At 39.9% G+C, this 24436-nt stretch overlaps 2 protein-coding genes across 2 annotated transcripts; one reads left to right on the plus strand and one right to left on the minus strand.

Annotated features, from left to right (window-relative positions):
* Nucleotides 1-1211: 1211 nt before the first annotated feature.
* LOC114826801 (metalloendoproteinase 3-MMP-like) lies at nt 1212-2192 on the minus strand. The gene has a single exon (XM_070804601.1). It carries the CDS (start codon nt 2187-2189, stop codon nt 1257-1259), a length of 933 nt encoding a protein of 310 aa, XP_070660702.1. The 5' UTR covers nt 2190-2192; the 3' UTR covers nt 1212-1256.
* Nucleotides 2193-13686: 11494 nt separating this feature from the next.
* LOC103451417 (metalloendoproteinase 2-MMP-like) lies at nt 13687-20098 on the plus strand. The gene is made up of 2 exons (XM_070805499.1): nt 13687-14314; nt 19406-20098. Exons 1-2 carry the CDS (start codon nt 13752-13754, stop codon nt 19776-19778), a joined length of 936 nt encoding a protein of 311 aa, XP_070661600.1. The 5' UTR covers nt 13687-13751; the 3' UTR covers nt 19779-20098.
* The last annotated feature ends 4338 nt before the right edge of the window (nt 20099-24436 follow it).

Consider the following 24436-nt stretch of genomic DNA (forward strand, 5'->3'; position numbering starts at 1 on the left):
TCGTTTATCGTACATCATGCGATAAAAAATCATTGTAAATTTTTTATTTCAAATTGAATATTAATAGCATCTGACAAAAACTGATCGTACAATATGCAATAAACAAACATGATTGAAAGATCTCCGAGATCCTCAATAATACTACTAGCTACTACTACCACAAAATAATATTCCATGATGATCAGAAAGCAGCCTCTTTATCCTACGCAGAAAACACTTTTGACTGAGTGTCCAATCTCCATTAATAATGACATGCAACTTTCACCATTTTTAATATTAAGGTTTCCATTTTTCGTTTTCATGTTTTTTACTCGCCAAACCGGTCGGTTCTCTCCTTTCAGTCTGTTACAATTTGTTCATCTTTTTGTGTCGATAAATCCGCACAATTAGGGCAACAGAAGCAATAAAGTTTTGAGTTCGTTTGATGTTTGGATGCGTTACGTTTGACAATTGAACTAAGAGAGAGATTCATCAGCATGTGTTACTTGTGAAGGCAAACCATGCAAATGATCTGAAGTTGTGAATGACAATGAATGATGTATTGGATTACTTGTGTTGTAAGCTATTTGTTTATGGAGTTGTTAACGACATAAGTAATTTGATAGTCCTAGTGAAATAAGGATTATGTAATCTTAACCTTTGCAATTGACCTCAAAGAAATCTAATAGGTTTCCCTACAAAGATATAGAATCATGGTAGGACTCAATCACTTAAATAATAAAATGGCTAAACACAATCTCTGTCCTGCAATTCACCACCAATAAATAAATATGTTTTCTTTTCATACATCTGACAAAATAAATAGGTTTCACTTCAAAGTTGCTACTACTACGCTTTAGGATATTTCTTACACTTGTAACCGACAAATTTTAATTTTGAATTTGGTGAATGTTGAGTTTGATACTACCTTTGTAAGATCCCACATTGCTCAGGGAGTGGATCCTGTAAACCTTATATGTATATTCTCATCTCTACCTAGCACGACGTCTTTTGGAAAATCACTGGCTTCGGGTTCCGTAGGAACTCCGAAGTTAAACAAGAAAGGGGCCAGAGCATTCCCAGAGCATTCCCAGGATGTATATTCTCATCAAACTTCCAGCATATATATGCTACTAAAACTTTAAAGTACGTATTACGAATCTCAGTACGCTCTAGGTGAGGTACCTTAATTATTGGATAATGAAAGAAAAATTATGAACGGCTGACTTTTGATGAGCTTTAATGATTTATCTTTTAGTACTTTTGATTATCTGAAATCAAGTGTTATATAAAGCTTTAATTCCTTGAATATCATCTGCATGCAAACTTTGGGTAAATCCACTACGAACGCCAGGGGACATGACGGCTCCTTCAACAGAGCTATGTTGTAGCCCCAACAGATGTCCGATTTCATGCAAGGCCACAGTCTCCAAGTCATAAGCGTCCGCCACAGCTCCCACAGCCCACGCCTCATCGGCATCGTAGTGGAATCTCTCATTGGTCGGTGGAAATGCGTGAGCAAGGATCCCACCTCGGCCGTCAAATGGGTTCCCATCTCCATGATCACCCTTACCAAAACTTATTGTCAGATCCGCGTTCTTATAGTTTTGGGATTGACTGAACGAGAAGTGTGTGTTGCCTGCCCATGTTGCGAAAGCGCGCGCAACTGCGTCCCGGGCCTCAGTTGGGGTGCTTTGATCAAAAGCATAGGTGAGATGATGGTACTTAGAAGAAGGCCATTTTGGGTTTCCGGTGAAAAAAGAATAATGAGCAACTGTGTGAGGCGAACCATGTCCGCCGTGGTGGTGAGGGTGCCTTTTCTTTCCGGATCTCATGGAGGTTGTACCATTGATAATATCAGCGACACCACATCGCGGCATTATCATTTTTGATACTGTTTTAGCATCTAAGGTTCCGGTGGCCTTGAGGTGGTAATTGACTTGGTAGGTTTTGATCGCCGACTCCAAGATGTCGTCGAAGTCATCACTATCGGAATGGCCGTTCAAGTATCCAAATTTTTCAAGGTACTTTTTTAGGTCTTGGATGCCTTGGACCTTGTCACCCTTGTGACACCCCTTGAGATGGTTAAGGAACTCGAACGGCGAAGGTTTCTGGTTGCGGGTTTCTGCCGATGTTGCATGGGAGAGAACAGAAAGAAAGACGAGGACGAGGGTGATTGTGAAGAGGCAAAGAGTACTTTTTGATGCCATTGTGAAGAGGAAAATAGTACTTTTAGATGATGCAAAAGCTTGGTATTTGGAGGGGTATTGAGACTGAGCAGCGTCTTCCATAGTAATTAGTATGATCATGACTTTGATTGTAACTAGATAGGTCTTTGACGTTCGAGACGATGGCCGGAAAGAAAAACAAAGTGAGTTTTAAAATGTAGACGCATTCATATAAGTTAGGTATTAAACTAATCATTCTGAGAGAGTGATTGGTGGAAGACTAAAGCAAGTTTATGTACAATGCATATTGATCTTGATCATTTAAAATTAAAAAAAAATAAATAAAACATATCAGCTGGGAGTATAAATACCACAGCGGGTAATAGAGAAAGACCTAAAACCAAACATGTGCCTCAAAGTTTATTTTTATTTTTTTGTAGTCGATGTTAATATTCCATATAACTCCGCCTGTGTAAGTTTATCTTATATTGCCGGTCCCAAGCCCGGGTAAATGAGGAGGGGGAGGGCGTCAGGTAGTCGACAGCCAGCACTCCTCAGTTACGTCGAATCCTTATGAAAATGAATCCAGAACGAAATCGCGCTAAAGCTAGGGCGTCACCCATAAGTGACGCGCTGTGTGGCCCGAGCACAGTGATAAGTGAGCAAGGGTCGCTGTATCTCCATCGGCACCCGGATGCAGTGTTAAATGAGCAAGGGGGCCATAGAAACTTATTTTCGAACGACTCCACTCAAAGTTGTTTGGGAGCATATGCTCCTATCAACTTTACACAGGACACACAAAAGAAGTACTTTGATCCTATTGGACGGAGGAGGGTGAAGAAGCTAGGACAGAAGGGTAGAGTTCAAGAGAGTAGAATGCGTTTAGAAACGTGGAATATAGGAACCTTAACGGGAAAATCTATGGAAGTAGTGGAAGTTATGGTGAGGAGAAGGATAAATATTATGTGCCTACAAGAAACTAAGTGGGTTGGTCTTAAGGCAAATGATCTAGAAAACTCAGGGTTTAAACTTTGGTATTCGGGCACAAGTAGAACGAGAAACGGTGTTGGCATTATCGTGGACAAGACCTTGACACAAGATGTTGTAGATGTCAAGAGGGTAGGAGATAGAATCATGGTAATCAATATTGTAATAGGACAAGAACTCATCAATGTGATTAGTGCGTACGCACCTCAAGTAGGGTTGGATACGAGTTCGAAGGAGAAATTTTGGGAAGACCTTGGAGACTTGGTGCAAGGAATTGCTCAGACGGAGAAGTTATTTATAGGAGGAGATTTAAATGGACACGTGGGCAGGGAGACAGGCAACTATGGAGGTTTTCATGGTGGCCATGGTTTTGGGGAGAGAAACGAGGATGGGGAAGCTATCTTGGATTTTGCAATGGCATATGATCTCTTCTTAGCCAACACTTTCTTTAAGAAAAGAGAAGAACATGTGATCACCTACAAGAGTGGGTCGTCAAAAACACAAATAGATTTTCTTCTAATGAGGAAAGGGGATCGTATAACTTGTAAGGATTGCAAAGTTATACCGGGAGAGAGCTTGGCTAATCAACATCGCTTGTTGGTGATGGATGTACATATCAAAAGAGTGAGAAAAAAGAACAAGACTTGGAAGTGCCCAAGGACTAGATGGTGGAATCTAAAATGAGAAAAACAAGCCATTTTCAAAGAGAAAGTAATCACCCAGTGTGTGTGGGATAGAGAGGGGGAAGCTAGCCAAAGGTGGGATTCCATGGCTAGTTGTATCCGAAAAGTAGCAAAAGAGGTATTAGGAGAGTCCAAGGGCTTTGCTCCATACCAAAAGGAATCTTGGTGGTGGAATGAAGAGGTACAAACAAAGGTGAAGGCTAAGAAGGAATGTTGTAAAGCCTTATACAAGGACAGGACCGATGAAAATGGTGAAAGGTATAGAAGAGCGAAGTAAAAGGCGAAGAAAGCTGTGAAAGAAGCTAAGTTAGCGGCTTATGACGATATGTACAAGCAACTAGATACCAAAGAAGGAGAGTTTGATATCTATAAACTAGCTAGAGCAAGGGAAAATAAGACAAGGGATCTAAACCAAGTGAGGTGCATCAAGGATGAGGATAGAAAGATTCTTGCTACAGAGAACGCGGTCAAAGACAGATGGAGAGGTTATTTTCATAATCTTTTCAATGAAGGACATGAAATGAGTACTTCTTTAGGGGAGTTGAGTAACTCAGAAGAGTGTAGAAACTACTCATTTTATCGTCGAATTAGGAAGGAATAAGTGGTTGGAGCTTTGAAGAAGATGAAGTATAGAAAAGCAGTGGGCCCAGACGATATACCGATCGAAGTGTGGAAAGTCTTGGGAGAGACAGGTATAGCATGGCTCACTGACCTTTTCAATAAGATTTTGAAAATGAAGAAGATGCCAAATGAGTGGCGAAAGAGCACTTTGGTGCCTATCTACAAGAATAAGGGTGACGTACAAAATTGCATGAACTATAGAGGTATTAAGCTAATGAGTCATACAATGAAGCTCTGGGAGAGAGTCATTGAGCATAGATTGAGGCAAGAGACACGGGTTTCGGACAACCAATTCGGGTTCATGCCAGGGCGCTCAACCATGGAGGTAATCTATCTCTTACGAATATTGATGGAAAGATATAGAGATGGGAAAAAGGATTTACACATGGTCTTTATAGATTTGGAAAAAGCGTATGATAGGGTCCCAAGAGACATTCTTTGGAGGATTTTAGAGAATAAAAGAGTACGAGTAGCATATATCCAAGCTATAAAGGATATGTATGAAGGAGCAAAGACTGTCGTAAGAACTCATGAAGGACAAACCGAAAACTTCCCCATAATGGTAGGATTGCATCAAGGCTCATCCTTAAGTCCTTACCTTTTTGCGTTGGTAATGGATGAGTTAATAGGACATATTCAAGATGATATTCCTTGGTGTATGCTTTTCGCAGACGATATAGTGTTGATAGATGAAACTCAGGAAGGGGTAAATGCGAAGCTTAACCTTTGGAGAGAAGTGTTGGAATCTAAAGGTCTTTGCCTAAGCCGATCAAAGACAGAATATATGGAGTGCAAGTTCAGTGCAAATGGAGGCCAAAATGAGTTAGGGGTGAGGATCGGAGATCAGGAAATACCAAAGAGCGACCGTTTTCGCTACTTAGGATCTATCTTGCAAAAGAATTGAGAATTAGATAGAGATCTCAACCATAGAATACAAGCTGGATGGATGAAGTGGAAGAGTGCATCCGGCGTGTTGTGTGACCATCGTATGCCACTGAAGCTCAAGGGAAAATTTTATAGGACGGCAATAAGGTCGGCGATGCTGTATGGCACAGAATGTTGGGCGGTGAAGCATCAACATGTACACAAAATGGGTGTAGCGGAGATGAGGATGCTTCGTTGGATGTGTGGGCACACGAGAAATGATAAGATTAGGAATGAGGATATCCGAGGTAAAGTAGGAGTAGCCGAAATTGTAGGAAAGCTGAGAGAAAATCAGTTACGGTGGTTTGGACATGTGCAAAGAAGGCCTACTGACGCTCCGGTTAGAAGATGCGACTACGGGACAGAGGTTCAAGGCCGAAGGGGTAGAGGAAGACCTAGGAAAACTTTGGAAGAGACTCTAAGAAAAGACTTAGAGTACTTGGATCTAACGGAGGACATGACACAGGACCGAGCACAATGACGATCTGAGATTCATATAACCGACCCCACTCAGTGAAGAAAGCTTTGGTATTTAACACAATACGTTGAAATGAAGCAAAGCTTATTTATTGATATCTCCGATAAGTTACAAATATGTACATATACATGAGTCAAAATAAACAAACAAGAGGGAGCCTTCACAAATGTTACTTAGGAGAAGTCTCAGCAATCGGTAGAGCCCCAGAAAGAGAAGGCATCGGAAGGGGATCATTCGGAGCCTCAGTACTAGACAGAACCCTAGAAGGATGAGGCATCAGAGGTTGATCATTTGGAGCTTCATTACGCGGTACAGCCCCAGAAGACGAAGGTAATAAATGTCTTTGGAACAAACCCACAAACCGTAGATGATCAAGTAAAACCTGACCATCAGATTCCTTCATCTGGTCAAGCTTCATCTTCATGTTTGTAGCATAGTCATGTGCGAGCCGGTGCAACTGTTTATTCTCATGCTTGAGCCCTCTAATCTCCTGTTTGAGACTTATCACTTCAGCCGCCAATGATTCAACTTGGCGGGTTCGAGCAAATAGGCGTTGGGCCATATTAGACACAGAACCTGCACACTGAACACTCAGAGCCAGAGAATCCTTAACAGCCAACTCATCAGACCGTTTGGAAAGTAGTCTGTTATCTTTGGGAGTGAGAAAGTTCATGGCCACCACCGCAGCGATCATATCATTCTTCATCACAGAATCCCCAATGGTAAGAGGACCAGTAGGGGATAAGAATGATGGGCGCCATATGTTGTCTAGAGAAGGCGTGGCTGCCTCTTCAACAAGGTTCAAGTCAAAACGACGGTCGGAGGGGCCAGACATTTTCAAAGGTGTTGAAGAGAGAAAAGGTCGGAAAAAATCAATATCTTAGAAGTGCAAGAATGGAACTTCTACTGGTGGAGATTCAAATGTTCTTTGGAACTTAATGCTAGCCTCTATAAAAATCTACACTCGACGGAGCTTCAAAAATCGAAGAAGCGCCTGCCCAGAAATCGAAGAGGCGTTTGCTTTCTCAAAAGCTGGGCTGCTAAAAAACCACGAGGGCCGATCTCAGAAATCGAAGAGGCGTTTGCTTTCTCAAAAGCTGGGCTGCAAAGACCACGAAGGCTGATCTCAAAAATCGAAAAGGCGCTTGCTTTCTCAAAAGTTGGGCTACTCAGATACCACAAGGGCCGATCTCAGAAATCGAAGAGGCACCTGCTATTTTCAGCCTTGTCATCACCTGTCACATACACACTCAGCTTTGCTGAAATTACGGGCATTTTGTTGAAGTAGAAAGCACGTGAATCTTACTGTTCAATCATCCACTTTCCACACGCACCATCAGCTCATGGGTACCACAGATAACTTTGCCAAAGATCTCTGACAAAGTTTAGACACGTGAAGCTTGCAGCTCCCACTACATCGCTATGACCAAGAAGGGTAAAAGAATAGCAAAGAAACAGCATTAACAAAGTTTAGACACATAAATTTTAAAGGTCTAGCTACCATATTATTACCCACAAGGGTAAAGGAACAGCACCACTGCTAGATAATTGGAAAGTCCTTGTGAGTCAACCTCTGTGCTCTGTGGCAAAGTAGACTAGCAAACATGCCCAACCTTTACTCACATTCAAGAAAACACTCCCAACAAGATTGCTTGCTCCAAAATCGAAGAGGCACCGCCCTCCGAATCTCGAGAGCCAGACTCCCAACATGATTACTTTCTCAAAAATCGAAGAGACACCGCTATCTGAATCTCGAGAGCCAGACTCCCAGCAGGATTGCTTTCTTAAAAATCGAAGAGGCACCGTTCTTCGAATCTCGAGAGTCAGATCCTCGACAGGATTGCTTGTTCGAAAACCGAAGAGGCACTGCTTTCTCAACTTCGAGAGCCAGATCTCCTTGGATAAAGCTTGTCTGTAATCTTCACACGCAACATCAGCTTTCCAGATACCACAGACCACTTTTTCAAAGTGCTCTGACACACGTGAAGCTGGCAGCTCCCACTACCGTGCTATGACCAAGCAGGGTAAAGGAATAGCATTACTACTTGTTGTTAGGGAGACTCCTATATATGTCGACCTCCATCCTCAACGGATAGGCAGACCTGCAAAAATACTCAACCCTTCCTCATATCTGAGAGGGCACTCCCAACGAAGCCTCTCGAAATACTCAGCTTTCATTCCCCCTGATAATACCTTTGCAAACAAGCTACACCAGAGCAAGAATATCTCATATCATCAGGGTTAAAAACAAGAGTATCCCATATCATACTTTTTCCTTATCTTTTCCTTTGACCTTGTTTTTACCTGCAAGACAAGGAGAAAGATAACAATCAGTCAGCACTTGGAATCAAGCTTCCAGTCAGGAACTGACTGCCTGGAACCCCTTACCTGATTACTTACCTGGCATTGCTCTCGAGTACTCATCTTCAACATCTTATGCTTCCAGATAAGATACCACATCTGCCTGAGGAACAGATAGGGAAAGTGAGAAGGATACAAGGAAGCATGTGGAGACAAGCGTAACAGAACACGTGCCGATACATCCACTACTTTGTCAACAGCAAAAGTATCCCATATAAGCAGGGTCGAATGTACTCTAGGTTTGATGGACTTGTTTTGACCCCGCAAATTCTTCAGTCGGCCTTATACTCTGGAGGAAACCAGAAAACCCTCCAGCCCAGTTCAAGAATAAGCCTGTGGAAAGTTACTTCTTCAAAAGCAAAAGTATCTCATATCATATATTCTCTTTTTTCTTCTCTTTATCCTTCATGCTGCCTGCAAGATAGGGAGAATGAGAACAATCAGCCGAAACTCGAAATTAAACTTCTGATCTGGGACTGATTGCTTAGAGCTCTGATTGCTTACCTTGTCTGTCACCTCTTTCAGCAGATCCCCTAGCTCGACGACTTGGGGGACTCCTACTACATGGTTTGTATTGTGCTTGACCAAGCATGAAACTACAAGTAAGCTTCAAGTGAAATTGATACATTACCTTGTGCATCTCCACCAGTTAACGATACCACCCCTGGATGGAGGAAGAGTACTTCCAGAGAAGATGTCACATCTACCTATGAGACAGATAAGGCAAGTGAAGACGATACCACACTTTGGTACTTAGAAGTTTCGTGATTACGAGATCATTCTCCCACACTATTTCCTAATGTCATTTGTACTAAATCATTCACTTGTACTCACTAAAGGAGAGCTTGAACCTATGTATTGTGTAAACCCTTCACAATTAATGAGAACTCCTCTACTCCGTGGACGTAGCCAATCTGGGTGAACCACGTACATCTTGTGTTTGCTTTCCTGTCTCTATCCATTTACATACTTAACCACACTAATGACCAGAGCAATCTAGCAAAGATCACAAACTTATTACTTTCTGTTGTACCAAAGTCCTCACTGATTTTGTGCATCAACAATCCTTAAGTCCTTACCTTTTTGCGTTGGTAATGGATGAGTTAACAGGACATATTCAAGATGATATTCCTTGGTGTATGCTTTTAGCAAACGATATAGTGTTGATAGATGAAACTCATGAGGGGTAAATGCGAAGCTTAACCTTTGGAGAGAAGTGTTGGAATCTAAAGGTCTTTGCCTAAGCCGATCAAAGACAGAATATATGGAGTGTAAGTTCAGTGCAAATGGAGGCCAAAATGAGTTTGGGGTGAGGATCGGAGATCAGGAAATACCAAAAAGCGACCGTTTTCGCTACTTAGAATCTATCTTGCAAAAGAACGGAGAATTAGATGGAGATCTCAACCATAGAATACAAGCTAGATGGATGAAGTGGAAGAGTGCATCCGGCATGTTGTATGACCGTCGTAGGCCACTGAAGCTCAAGGGAAAATTTTATAGGATGATAATAAGGTCAGCGATGCTGTATGGCACAAAATGTTGGGCGGTGAAGCATCAACACGTACACAAAATGGGTTTGGACATGTGCAAAGAAGGCCTCATGACGCTCTGGTTCGAAGATCTGACTACGTGATAGAGGTTCAAGGCCGAAGGGGTAGAGGAAGACCTAGGAAAACTTGGGAAGAGACCCTAAGAAAAGACTTAGAGTACTTGGATCTAATGGAGGACATGACACAAAACCGAGCGCAATGGCGTTCTAGGATTCATATAGCCGACCCCACTTAGTGGGAAAAGGCTTTGTTGTTGTTGTTGATGTTAATGTTCCATATGTATATCAAAAATGAGACATTATATTTTTGTGGTGGCATTTTAAACACATCTAATGCGTCTATCACTTTCTCAATTGGAGAATAGAGATGATTTAGAGCGCACAAATTAGTCTTTTTAGGGTTCTTGGTAAAGTTAAAACATCGTTTTGGGCACATTGCTTACAAATTCATGTGTTTTTTTTCTTTTGACAAATCCATGCACTTTGAGGGGTATGCTCACAGACCCGTCTTTGACGGGAGCACCTGATTTCGCTGGGTCCAAATTTTTTGTTTTTACTTAATAGATACTAGCATTTGCTTACACATTTTTTTGGAAAATGAGAAGGAGAGAGGGAGAGAGAGAATGTGGGGAAGTGGGAGGTTTTTGTTTTCGGTTTTTTTTTTTTTTAAATATTGGAGGTATTTTAATATCACATGTAGGTGAGGTTTCAATAAAAAACAGTAAAATTTGGATCTGTGAAAGTACATTATTGCCCACCATTTTTTTTTTTGTGATAGAAGACTAAGTTGTCTTTTCATCCTCTTTTGATTGACAAAGAGATTTTAATTAATTAGTAGAGATATGATATTTAATATTTAATAAATGTAGAAATAATGACAAAGCAATGTTTTTTTTAAAACACTTAAGCTTTTTCCCCCAAGGTTCGTGTTTCAAATCCCGTGTGTGATATTCTTTTATGAATTGTTTTTAATTCAATTTTTCTATTTTGAAAAAAAGGATCATACCATGTACATTTAAGAGGGGCCGTGCAATTTAAGAACCTGCTTTGCCGTCTTTATTTTTTTTAATCAAGACAAACTAAAACTACCCCTAACAACAAAAAGAAACGTATTTCAAGTGTATAGCAAGTATGAACCATAGCCTTCACCATCATTCCTCTGCAAATCCTTTTATCTCACTTCCTCTCTGTCTGTTTCTTTTTCAAATTTCTAAGTATCTTTATACAGGTGAAGGGGTGAATCAAAATATATCATTAGGTTTAGAAGATTGCAACTCAAGGAAAGCCTATAGAAGACTATGAATATAATCTTTTTTTTGTTTTAGTCTAGATGTTCATGATAGATGACATGATAATATATTTAAGAATTCAAAAAAGACAACTTACATGGCCTTAGGCAAGCCATTGTTGAGCGTCCGCAGTGAGGGGCTCTATATAAGGCTAGAAAAGTGGTGGATATAACTAATTTTTGAGCTCCAAGGAATCTTTGGGGTTTTATAAAAGAATCTCTTCTAATGAGGAGCTATATCTTTCGGGCTCTATATAGGGCTATATATATTTATTTATGTAGTAATTTGATTAAGCGATAATTTATTTTTGTGTGTTAGTTTTTCTTAAGTTGATTTTTAGACGTGTTATCTTAATTTTTTTTTATATGAACCTTTCAACCTAAAAAGTTCAAATTGTGACAATGTTAGATTTCATCACTTATCAATCGTTTGTTGGATTAGATTCCCCTATCTCAATCTCATCCGTTGAAAGAAGCAAACCCCCACTTTGCCCTCTGAATAATTTGACTTTCATGTATAACACAACAATTTACCTAGCACCAATTGATAAATTAGTATCATACAATTTTAAAAAAAAATTATTTGAAAATTTCACTCATCAATGCCCATGAACGTTAAATCAATTTGAAATTTTAATTCTTATGGAATTTAAAACAATCATTAATTAGCCAAATTGCAAGAAAAATAACTAAGAAAAAAGAATTAAAAATAATAAAAGGAGAATATAAGTGTATTCGTAGGTAGAGGGAGAGTGATAGAATTTTGCTCACATGGATTGCTACTTTTTTGTGGGCCCTTCAATCTTCAATGCATAACAATCATAGAATTTGTCTTTTGTGAATGCTTGAATATCATATCATCACTTATGAACATATAAACTGGAACAAAATAATAATAATAATAATAACACCCAACAAAATATATCCACAACCATAAAATATAAATTCATAGTTTACCAAATTAAAAAAAGATTAAACTCATAGATTCCATATGCTTACATTATTTGCAATCCTCTAAACCTAGTTATATATTTTGATTCGCCCCTTCAATTGTATAGAGAGGCTTAGGATTTGAAAAAGAAAGAGACGAAGAGGAAGAAAGAATAAAAGAATTGCAGAGGAATGATGGTGAAGGCTAGGGTTCATGCTTGCTATGTAAAAAAAACAAGCCAAAGACAATTACACGTAAAATATATTCCTTTTTGTTGTTAGGGATTAGTTTTAGTTTATCTTGATTTAAAAAATGGGAACTTTAACGAAAAGCACCCGGTACTGTTCACTTTAAAGAAAAACCACATTTTTACACTAAAAAGTCAATCCTGGTACTATTCACTTTACCCTTTATTTTGTCCTTATCATTAAAACTCAAAGTTTTCAAGCTTTTTCATTAGTTTTCCTTAAAAAAAATCAGGCCGGCAAAGTAGAGTGCACATTGGAGTAGGGGTGGAAAAAATTCCCAAAAATCTCGAACCAAACCGAAAAAATCCCGATCCCAAACCAAAAATTTCCCAAACCGAAATTCCCGAAAATTTTGGGATGCTATCCAGAACCGATCCCGAAATTTGGGTACGGGATTCAGGATTGGCTTCTCGATATTTCGGGAATCCCATACCGAACCAAAAATGTATAATATTAATTATTATTATATATATATATTTCTACATATATATTATATATATTATTCTTTTATAATTGATGCTAGTAGTTTCTAATTCATGCTCTGCAACCTGGAATGCCCTACACCTTGCATATTTTTCATGTTCTGTTTAATATTCATTTGGATTTTATTATTGCTGCTACCATGGTTGATGATTTCAGAATGCTTGATTCTTTTGTCTCTTAATAGATTGCAAAAAGGGTTTAATTAATTTGAATTTTGACTTTGATAAAAATAGTCAGGCATGCCAGTGTTCGATTAAATGGTAGTGTGAATGAAATGACATTCCTAGTTCTTGAATTATATATTTGAAGAACAATTCATAATTTAAAATTTAAATTTGGGATTCCCGATTTGTCTCGAAATCCCAAAAATATTTTGGGATTCCCGAAATTTGGGATTCCCGAAAATTTGGTTTGGGAATGGTCTTCAAATTCCCGTCCCGAAAATTTTCGATTTGGAATTCGGGATACTAGTTTCGGTATGGTATCCCATACCGAACCACCCCTACACAGGAGTCATATGGACCATTTTTCAAAACAGAAAAATCAAATTAAAAACAATACATAAAAACAGAGCGATTCGCAAGTGATTTCTAGGATGTTACGTACCCATTTTTTTTTAATGGTATTTCATTGTGTCTCCACTATACAACATTTGAAACATACTTAGGTTAGAAAACCTTAATTTTGACGCATATGTGGAATTTTTGGGTTAGGTCTTTGTTTCTAGTTAACTTTAATTTATTATTCCGACAGTTTCTCTCTTTGGCTGGCTGGTTTTATACGTATATTCTGGAGTCTGCACCAAGAATTAGTCTACTAATTTTGTTCCCGATTTATTTATTTATTTCTTCTTCTGGACCATCATCTCGAACCTTGCAAGACTTAGCCATGCATAGTCAAGGTCATGATCATATTACTATTGAAGACCCAGCTCAATCTCAATTTGTGCAATAATTTATCTCGCTATTAGACCTATAAATAGCCCTCCAAATACAAAGCTTTTGCAATATATCCACAATCTGCTTAATCATAAGTGCTTAAGTAGTTTACAATGGCTTCAAAATGTACTCTTTCTCTGTTCACAATCACTTTTCTCTTTGTCCTCCTTTCTCTCTTCTCCCATGCAACGTCGTCAGAAACCCACAACAAAAACACGTCGCCATTCGAGTTTCTCAACCATCTTAAGGGGTGTCACAAGGGCGACAAGGTCCAAGGCATCCAAGACCTAAAGAAGTACCTTGAAAAATTTGGATACTTAAACGGCCATTCCGATAATGATGATTTCGACGACATCTTGGAGTCAGCGATCAAAACTTACCAGCTCAACTACCACCTCAAAGCCACCGGAACATTAGATGCCAAAACCGTATCAAAAATGATGATGCCGCGATGCGGTGTGCCAGACATCATCAATGGCACCACCTCCATGCGATCGGGAAAGAAAAGACACCCTCACCACCACAGCGGACATGGTTCGCCTCACACAGTTGCTCATTATTCTTTCTTCCCTGGAAACCCTAAATGGCCTTCTTCTAAGTACCATCTCACCTATGCTTTTGATCAAACCACCCCAACTGAGGCCCGGGACGCAGTTGCGCGCGCTTTTGCTGTTGAATTATAAGTCTCTAGCTGATTAAGTATTAGAAATAAGATGAGTTTTAATGTGTGTATTCATTTGAGCATATATGCCAAGTGTAAGGTTAAATGATGTAAGGCCATGAGTGCCATGTGGTGTTTGATCCATGTAATTAGGTTGATGAGTGACTAAGATTAAAAGTAGTGTTTAGTGTGGTCCTAAAGCTAAGGCCATCAGTTAAATGTAAAGCAGTGTGAGTGCTCATTTCTCTGTGTAGTACAAAATATTCCTCTGCAATATTTTTGCAGTAGAGAACAAGAAAGAAAAAAAAAAACTATTTTTCGGTTCATCTTCCATCTTTGCTTTTGCTTCTGTTCAGTATTCTAAAAACAAATCCAGCTAAATTAGAGTAACACTAACATGGCCTCAGAGCCTTGTTTCGATTAGATCTGGGCGTGTTTCTGTGAGCTCAAACGTCACCGTCTCTGGACTTGGTGAAGTTTGCCGGAGCTTATCTGTGATCTAAGAACTACGTGTTTCTGGGTTCACACAAGCTCACGATGGCTGGACCTGGGAGTGCTGAAGTGAGGACCCCGATCTTCTCCGGTGAGAACTACGAGTTCTGGAGAATCAAAATGGTTACCATTTTCAAGTCGTATGGACTGTGGAATCTGGTGGAAAAAGGGATTCCGGTTCCTGATTCGAAGAAGAAGGAAGCTAAGACTGATGAACATACAGAGGTTGATGTTGACGATGATGAGAAAATGGCTGCAATCTTCATGAAAGATGCAAAAGCTCTCGGAATCATTCAAAGCGCAGTCTCCGATCAGATTTTCCCTCGAATCGCAAACGCAGACTCAGCAAAAATGGCATGGGATCTGTTATATGGCGAATATCACGGTGGGGATCAGGTAAGATCTGTGAAACTCCAGAATCTTAGACGAGAATTTGAATACACTAGAATGCGTGATGATGAATCTTTGACTGGGTATCTTACTCGTTTAAATGATCTGATTAATCAAATGAAGACGTTTGGTGAAACTATGTCAAATGAGAGATTAGTTCAGAAGGTGTTAATCAGTCTCACTAAGATATATGATCCTATATGCTTAGTGATAGAAAACACTAAATGTTTAGAATCTGTTGAACTGCAAGAGGTATTAGCTATATTGAAGAGTCAAGAGCAGAGGTTTGATTTGCATTCCTCAGATGCAACTGAGAGAGCATTTTCTTCTCTTACTGTTAGTTCAAAAGGGCAGAATCGAAGTTATGCTCAGTCTAGTACCTTTAAACCACAGAGAAATTGGAATCAAAAGGGCAAGAAATGGGAGTCAAAACCAAAGTTTCAGCAAAAATCATACACAAGTGTTGCACAGAATAGTACTTCCTCACAGGGTATGGGTCAAGAGAGTGTAAAACCTCAATGTAAGGTGTGTTCAAAGTTTCATTATGGTGAATGTAGGTATAAGGGGAAATCTAAGTGCTATAACTGTGACAGATTTGGGCACTGGGCAAAAGAATGTATTGTTGGAAAGTCTGTTCAAAAGGCAAACTGTGCCAGTCAAATGGAAGTAACAGGGAACTTGTTTTATGCAAATTGTGCAGTTGCTGAGACTAAGGTTAATGGAGATTGGTACATAGATAGCGGCTGCAGTAATCATATGACAGGAAATGTTGATCTTCTTGTTGATGTGAATACGAATGTTGCAGGGAAGGTTCAAATGCCAACAGGAGGATTAGTTAATGTGGCAGGAATTGGATCACTGGAAATTGAGACTAACAGAGGAAGAAAATACATTCGAGAAGTCATGTACCTACCTGGCTTGAAAGAGAATCTACTTAGTGTAGGACAAATGGATGAGCACGGATACTATCTTGTGTTTGGTGGAGGTATGTGTACTGTCTTTGATGGCCCTTCTCTGGAATGTCAAATTATCAGTGTAAAGATGAGAGGAAACAGATGCTATCCTCTATCTCTAAGTTCTGAAAAGCAACTTGTGTTGAAGCTCAGTTTTGCTAACTGTGCCCGGACTTGGCACAGAAGACTTGGCCACCTAAACTTTGGTGGAATCAAAAAATTGAAGGAGAAAGATATGGTTCATGGATTACCAGATCTAGAAGAGAATGATAGAGTCTGTGAAGGTTGTCAATATGGTAAACAGCACAGAGAAAGTTTCCCTAGTGGTCAAACACAAAGAGCTGGTGCTTCACTCGAATTGATCCATGTTGATCTATGTGGACCAATGAGAAATGAATCCACTGGAGGAAACAAATACTTTATGCTGCTTGTGGATGATGCAACACGAATGATCTGGGTATACTTTCTTAAATATAAATCTGAGGCCTTCTCCTGTTTCAAGAAATTCAAAGCAATGACTGAGTTACAAACTGGTTTAAGGGTGAAATGTCTGAGGAGTGACAGAGGAGGGGAGTTCTTGTCTACTGAGTTCAATCAGTTCTGTGATACAGAAGGCATTCAAAGGCAACTTTCTCTTGCATACACTCCACAGCAAAATGGAGTGGTGGAAAGGAAAAACAGAACCGTGGTTGAAATGGCTAAGTCTATGCTACACGATAAAGGAATGCCCTATTATATGTGGGCAGAAGCTGTGCATACTGCTGTGTACATTCTGAATCGATGTCCTACCAGGTCTCTTGATAACATAACCCCCTTTGAAGCTTACAGTGGAAGGAAACCGGGTATTGCACATTTGAAGATTTTTGGCTCAGTTTGTTATGTTCATATCCCAGCTGAATTAAGGCACAAATTAGAAGCTAAGAGTCTAAAGGGAGTTTTTATTGGCTATGCAAGGTGTGAGAAAGGTTATAGGGTCTTTGATCCATTTTCTAAAAGGGTAATATTGTCAAGAGACGTTGTGTTTGATGAAGATTCAAGTTGGAATTGGCAGGAAAGCACAGAGAAACATGTGTCTATGTTCAATTATGAAGGGCAGTCTGGTGAGTCACCAAGCAGTGCATTCACAGAGGTTGAGACCCCAGCCTCTAATACTTTGCCATCTAGAAGTTTGACAGAAATAACAAGTGATACTGATAATGCACCGGTTACTCCTCAAGTCCAATCTACTGAATCCTCTAGTAGATCTTGTGAAAGTACAAGAGATTCACAAGTGATTGATCATACTCCATTAAAATGGAGAAGGCTGGATGATGTACTTGCTAAATGTAATCTGTGCATTATGGAACCAGAGAGATATGAAGATGCAAGTAAGGATGAATCTTGGATGAATGCTATGAAGGATGAGCTTTCAATGATTGAAAAAAATGCAACCTGGGAGTTAGTGGACAGGCCAAGTAACAAGCCTATAATTGGAGTAAAATGGGTGTTTAAAACCAAGCTCAACTTGGATGGAACTGTGCAAAAGAACAAGGCAAGGCTTGTTGCAAAGGGATATGCCCAGAAACCAGGAATAGATTACAACGAGACCTTTGCTCCTGTTGCCCGTTTAGATACAATCAGAACTCTTATAGCATTGGCTGCACAAAAGTGTTGGAAACTCTATCAACTTGATGTCAAATCGGCTTTTCTGAATGGTGTTCTAGAGGAGGAGGTTTATGTGGAGCAGCCTGATGGTTTTGTAGCTAAAGGGGAGGAAGACAGGGTATACAAACTTCACAAAGCCTTGTATGGTCTAAAACAGGCACCACGGGCCTGGTATGGAGAAATAGATACCTATTTCTCACAATGTGGTTTCACAAGAAGCTTAAGTGAACCAACACTGTACATCAAGACAGAAGAGGAAGGCATTTTGATTGTGTCGATCTATGTGGATGACATAATCTATACTGGGAGCAACAAACAAATGCTTGAAGAATTCAAGGAAGACATGAAACGAAAGTATGAGATGACTGATTTGGGCCTTCTACATCATTTTCTTGAAATGGGAATAATTCAGACCACTTCAAGCATTTTCATCCACCAAAAGAAATATGCAAGCTCTTTGTTAGACAAATTTGGTCTAAAAGAGTGCAAACCTGTGCTTACTCCATTAGTTGCAACTGAGAAGTTAACCACGAATGATGGAAGTGGTGCTGCAAGTGAAGAGTTATACAGAAGTTTTGTGGGAAGTCTCTTATATCTCACTGCAACCAGGCCTGATATTATGTATGCATCCAGTCTGTTAGCCAGATTTATGCACTGCCCTACCAGTAAGCATGTTGGAACTGCTAAAAGAGTGCTAAGATACATTAAGGGTACACTTGATTATGGTCTGGAATATGTGAAGGGTAAGAACTCAATGTTAATTGGGTTCTGTGACAGTGACTGGAGTGGATCAATTGAGGACAGTAAAAGTACTTCTGGTTATGCTTTCTCCTTTGGCAGTGGAGTATTCTCTTGGGCATCTGTGAAGCAAAATTGCGTTGCTCTTTCCACTGCAGAAGCAGAGTACATCAGTGCTTCAGAAGCAACTACTCAAGCCATTTGGTTGAGATTTGTGCTTGAAGACTTTGGTGAATTTCAAACCGAAGCCACTCCAGTGCACTGTGACAACACCTCAGCAATTGCAATCACCAAGAACTCTGTGTTTCATCAAAAGACCAAACACATTAACAGAAGATACCATTTCATCAAGGATGCACTGAAGGATGGTATCATTGATCTGGTGTACTGTCCAACTAATGAACAACTTGCTGATATCTTCACAAAACCTCTGCCTAAAGATCGGTTTAATTATCTCAGGAACATGCTAGGAGTGAAATCAGCTCAAGACTTAAAGGGGAGTGTTGAATTATAAGTCTCTAGCTGATTAAGTATTAGAAATAAGATGAGTTTTAATGTGTGTATTCATTTGAGCATATATGCCAAGTGTAAGGTTAAATGATGTAAGGCCATGAGTGCCATGTGGTGTTTGATCCATGTAATTAGGTTGATGAGTGACTAAGATTAAAAGTAGTGTTTAGTGTGGTCCTAAAGCTAAGGCCATCAGTTAAATGTAAAGCAGTGTGAGTGCTCATTTCTCTGTGTAGTACAAAATATTCCTCTGCAATATTTTTGCAGTAGAGAACAAGAAAGAAAAAAAAAAACTATTTTTCGGTTCATCTTCCATCTTTGCTTTTGCTTCTGTTCAGTATTCTAAAAACAAATCCAGCTAAATTAGAGTAACACTAACAACATGGGCAGGCAACACACACTTCTCGTTCAGTCAATCCCAAACCTATGAGAACGCGGATCTGACAATAAGTTTTGCTAGTGGTGATCATGGAGATGGGAACCCATTTGACGGCCGAGGCGGGACCCTTGCTCATGCATTTGCACCGACCAATGGGAGATTCCACTACGATGCCGATGAGCCGTGGGCTGTGGGAGCTGTGGAGGGTGCTTATGACTTGGAGACTGTGGCATTGCATGAAATCGGACATCTGTTGGGGCTACGACATAGCTCTGTTGAAGGAGCTGTGATGTCCTCCACCGTTCGTACTGGATTTGCTCAAAGTTTGCATGCAGATGATATTCAAGGAATTAAAGCTTTATATAGTACTTGATCTTCACATGCATATTCACATAATCAAGAGTACTCAAAGATTAATCATTAAATTAAGTAGTATTTATTATTGAAGTTCACCCTTTTTTTCATCCCTTAATCAAATAAGGTACCTCAACTTGAGTGTATTGAAATTCTGCAATAATTAATTAAAGTTGTAGCAGCATACATATGCTGAAAATATGATTTTTTTTTGGAGCTTTTGAAGCTTATAGAAATATGGATGTCTGGCCTTCTATATGTTGAACGTGTGTTAACTCTGATGTTTTAGGAACATGCACATATAATGCAACTTTCAATTTGTTTTGTATTTACAGTCAATTTGTTTTGTGTAATTGTGTTTCTGCTAAAATATTTGAAAATTTTATGTATTATATTCTTCTTTGTATTGAGGCCAATCCGCCAATATGTGTACAGATTAATTATAAGGGAAGAAAACTACAAGATTGTAAGAAAACCTTATTACAAATAGATGATAGAATAGTATTTTTGCTCTCCTCCTTCCTCTCCTTCCCAGTTGGAGTCTTCCATCAAAACTTACCAGCTTAACTACAGCCTCAATTCTACCGTAAAACTAGACGCGGAAACTGTACGGAATATGATGAAGTCTTGATACGGTGTTCCGGATATTGTCAACGGCACCACCTCTATGCAATCAGGAAATAAACCTCACCATAACGGTGGACATGGTTTGACTAACACGGTTGAGCATTATTCTTTTTTGGAGTTTTAACGAAACACTTCCGGTACTGTTTACTTTTATCGAAAAACCACATTTTTACCTTTTCCTGATATTATTCATTATATCTTTATTTGTCATTTTTCATTAAAATTAAAATTTGTTTGAACTTTTCGTTAGTTTTCTATTTTTCATAAACGTGCTCATGGAGATGGATACCCATTTGATGGCCACCGTGGAGTCTTGGCCCATTCTTTTGCACCTACTGATGGGAGATTTCACTTCGACGCGGATGAACGGTGGGCTGTGGATGTTGTGACGGGTGCTTATGACTTGTAGTCTGTGGCTTGGCATGAAATTGGGCATCTGCTTGGGCTTGGGCATAGTTCTCTGTTCGAGGAGCTGTAATGCTTCCCACCATTAGCTCTGGCTTCACACGCCGGAGACTGACTAGGGATGATATTAGTGGAATCAAAGCTCTATACAACATTGGATCGATGATGATCACCACGTTCACTTATTAGTAAGTTCATCAAAAGCCGTGAACTTATAATATTTCAAAATTTTCTGTATCAAATAAATTTGTCAAAATCCATGAACTTATAATGTTTCTTAATTTCTTGTATCAAATAAATATACCTATTGTACGAAAAAATTTATCTTATAACGGGTAAAAATTCTCCTCTGAGCATATAACTGACGATAATTAAGATTCTCCAATCAAATAAACTGTACCTAAATGTTATAAAATAATAAACAAATAAAAGTTGTACCGGTATGTATATGTTGGACAAAATTACAAAGAGCTTTATTTACAGATTTCATCTTCCAAGTCCAAATCCTTCATACTCGTGTAACACCTAGACAAAATTACATAAAACACAAAGCTCAATGCACTTAGTGAGGCCAAAAAACCAGTAGTATTTATCAAGTCTAGCTTCATTCATGTAACTCCGCCTATGTCTTACATGGCCGGTCCCAAGCCCGGATAAAGGAGGAGGGGGAGGGCGTCAGGTAGTCGACAGCCGGCACTCCATGATCACGTCGAATCCTTATGAAAATGAATCCAGAACAAAATCGCGCTAAAGCTAGGGCGTCACCCGTAAGTGGCGCGCTGTGTGGCCCGAGCACAGTGATAAGTGAGCAAGGGTCGCTGTATCTCCATCGGCACCCGGATGCAGTGTTAAATGAGCAAGGGGGCCATAGAAACTTCTTTTCGAACGACTCCACTCAAAGTTGTTTGGGAGCATATGCTCCTATCAACTTTACCCGGGACACACAAAAGAAGTACTTTGATCCTATTAGACGGGGGAGGGTGAAGAATCTAGGACAGAAGGGTAGAGTTCAAGAGAGCAAAATGCGTTTAGGAACGTGGAATATAGGAACCTTAACGGGAAAATCTATGGAAGTAGTGGAAGTTATGGTGAGGAGAAGGATAAATATTATGTGCCTACAAGAAACTAAGTGGGTTGGTAGTAAGGCAAAGGATCTAGAAAACTCAGGGTTTAAACTTTGGTATTCGGGCACAAATAGAACGAGAAACGGTGTTGGCATCATCGTGGATAAGACCTTGGTACAAGATGTTGTAGATATCAAGAGGGTAGGAGATAGAATCATGGCAATCAAGATTGTAATAGGACAAGAACTTATCAATGTGATTAGTGCGTACGCACCTCAAGTAGGGTTGGATACGAGTTCGAAGGAGAAATTTTGGGAAGATCTTGGAGACTTGGTGCAAGGAATTGCTCAGACGGAGAAGTTATTTATAGGAGGAGATTTAAATGGACACGTGGGCAGGGAGACAGGCAACTATGGAGGTTTTCATGGTGGCCATGGTTTTGGGGAGAGAAACGAGGATGGGGAAGCTATCTTGGATTTTGCAATGGCATATGATCTCTTCTTAGCCAACACCTTCTTTAAGAAGAGAGAAGAACATGTGATCACCTACAAGAGTGGGTCGTCAAAAACACAAATAGATTTTCTTCTAATGAGGAAAGGGGATCGTATAACTTGTAAGGATTGCAAAGTTATACCAGGAGAGAGCGTGGCTAATCAACATCGCTTGTTGGTGATGGATGTACATATCAAAAGAGTAAGACAAAAGAACAAGACTTGGAAGTGCCCAAGAACTAGATGGTGGAATCTAAAAGAAGAAAAACAAGCCATTTTCAAAGAGAAGGTAATCACCCAATGTGTGTGGGATAGAGAGGGGGAAGCTAGCCAAATGTGGGATTCCATGGCTAGTTGTATCCGAAAAGTAGCAAAAGAGGTATTAGGAGAGTCCAAGGGCTTTGCCCCACACCAAAAGGAATCTTGGTGGTGGAATGAGGAGGTACAAACAAAGGTGAAGGCTAAGAAGGAATGTTGTAAAGCCTTATACAAGGAGAGGACCGATGAAAATGGTGAAAGGTATAGAAAAGCGAAGCAAGAGGCGAAGAAAGCTGTCAGAGAAGCTAAGTTAGCGGCTTACGACGATATGTATAAACGACTAGATACCAAAGAAGGAGAGTTGGATATCTATAAACTAGCTAGAGCAAGGGAAAAGAAGACAAGGGACCTAAACCAAGTGAGGTGCATCAAGGATGAGGATGGAAAGGTTCTTGCTACAGAGAACGCGGTTAAAGACAGATGGAGAGGTTATTTTCATAATCTTTTCAATGAAGGACATGAAAGGAGTGCTTCTTTAGGGGAGTTGAGTAACTCAGAAGAGTGTAGAAACTACTCCTTTTATCGTCGAATCCGGAAGGAAGAAGTGGTTGTAGCTTTGAAGAAGATGAAGCATAGAAAAGCAATAGGCCCAGACGATATACCAATCGAAGTGTGGAAAGTTTTGGGAGAGACAGGTATAACATGGCTCACTGACCTTTTCAATAGGATTTTGAAAACGAAGAAGATGCCAAATGAGTGGCGAACGAGCACTTTGGTGCCTATCTACAAGAATAAGGGCGACGTACAAAATTGCATGAACTATAGGGGTATTAAGCTAATGAGTCATACAATGAAGCTCTGGGAGAGAGTCATTGAGCATAGATTGAGGCAAGAGACACGGGTTTCGGACAACCAATTCGGGTTCATGCCAGGGCGCTCAACCATGGAGGCAATCTATCTCTTACGAAGATTGATGGAAAGATATAGAGATGGGAAAAAGGATTTACACATGGTCTTTATAGATTTGGAAAAAGCGTATGATAGGGTCCCAAGAGACATTCTTTGGAGGATTTTAGAGAAGAAAGGAGTACGAGTAGCATATATCCAAGCTATAAAGGATATGTATGAAGGAGCAAAGACTGCCGTAAGAACTCATGAAGGACAAACCGAAAGCTTTCCCATAACTGTAGGATTACATCAAGGCTCATCCTTAAGTCCTTACCTTTTTGCGTTGGTAATGGATGAGTTAACAGGACATATTCAAGATGATATTCCTTGGTGTATGCTTTTCGCAGACGATATAGTGTTGATAGATGAAACTCAGGAAGGGGTAAATGCAAAGCTTAACCTTTGGAGAGAAGCGTTGGAATCTAAAGGTCTTCGCCTAAGCCGATCAAAGACAGAATATATGGAGTGCAAGTTCAGTGCAAATGGAGGCCAAAACGAGTTAGGGGTGAGGATCGGAGATCAAGAAATACCAAAGAGCGACCGTTTTCGTTACCTAGGATCTATCTTGCAAAAGAACGGAGAATTAGATGGAGATCTCAACCATAGAATACAAGCTGGATGGATGAAGTGGAAGAGTGCATCCGGCGTGTTGTGTGACCGCCGTATGCCACTGAAGCTCAAGGGAAAATTTTATAGGACGGCAATAAGGCCGGCGATGCTGTATGGCACAGAATGTTGGGCGGTGAAACATCAACACGTACACAAAATGGGTGTAGCGGAGATGAGGATGCTTCGTTGGATGTGTGGGCACACGAGAAAGGATAAGATTAGGAATGAGGATATCCGGGGTAAAGTAGGAGTAGCCGAAATTGAAGGAAAGATGA

The sequence above is a fragment of the Malus domestica genome, chromosome 09, assembly GCF_042453785.1.
Source record: "Malus domestica chromosome 09, GDT2T_hap1".
Lineage (NCBI taxonomy): Eukaryota > Viridiplantae > Streptophyta > Magnoliopsida > Rosales > Rosaceae > Malus > Malus domestica.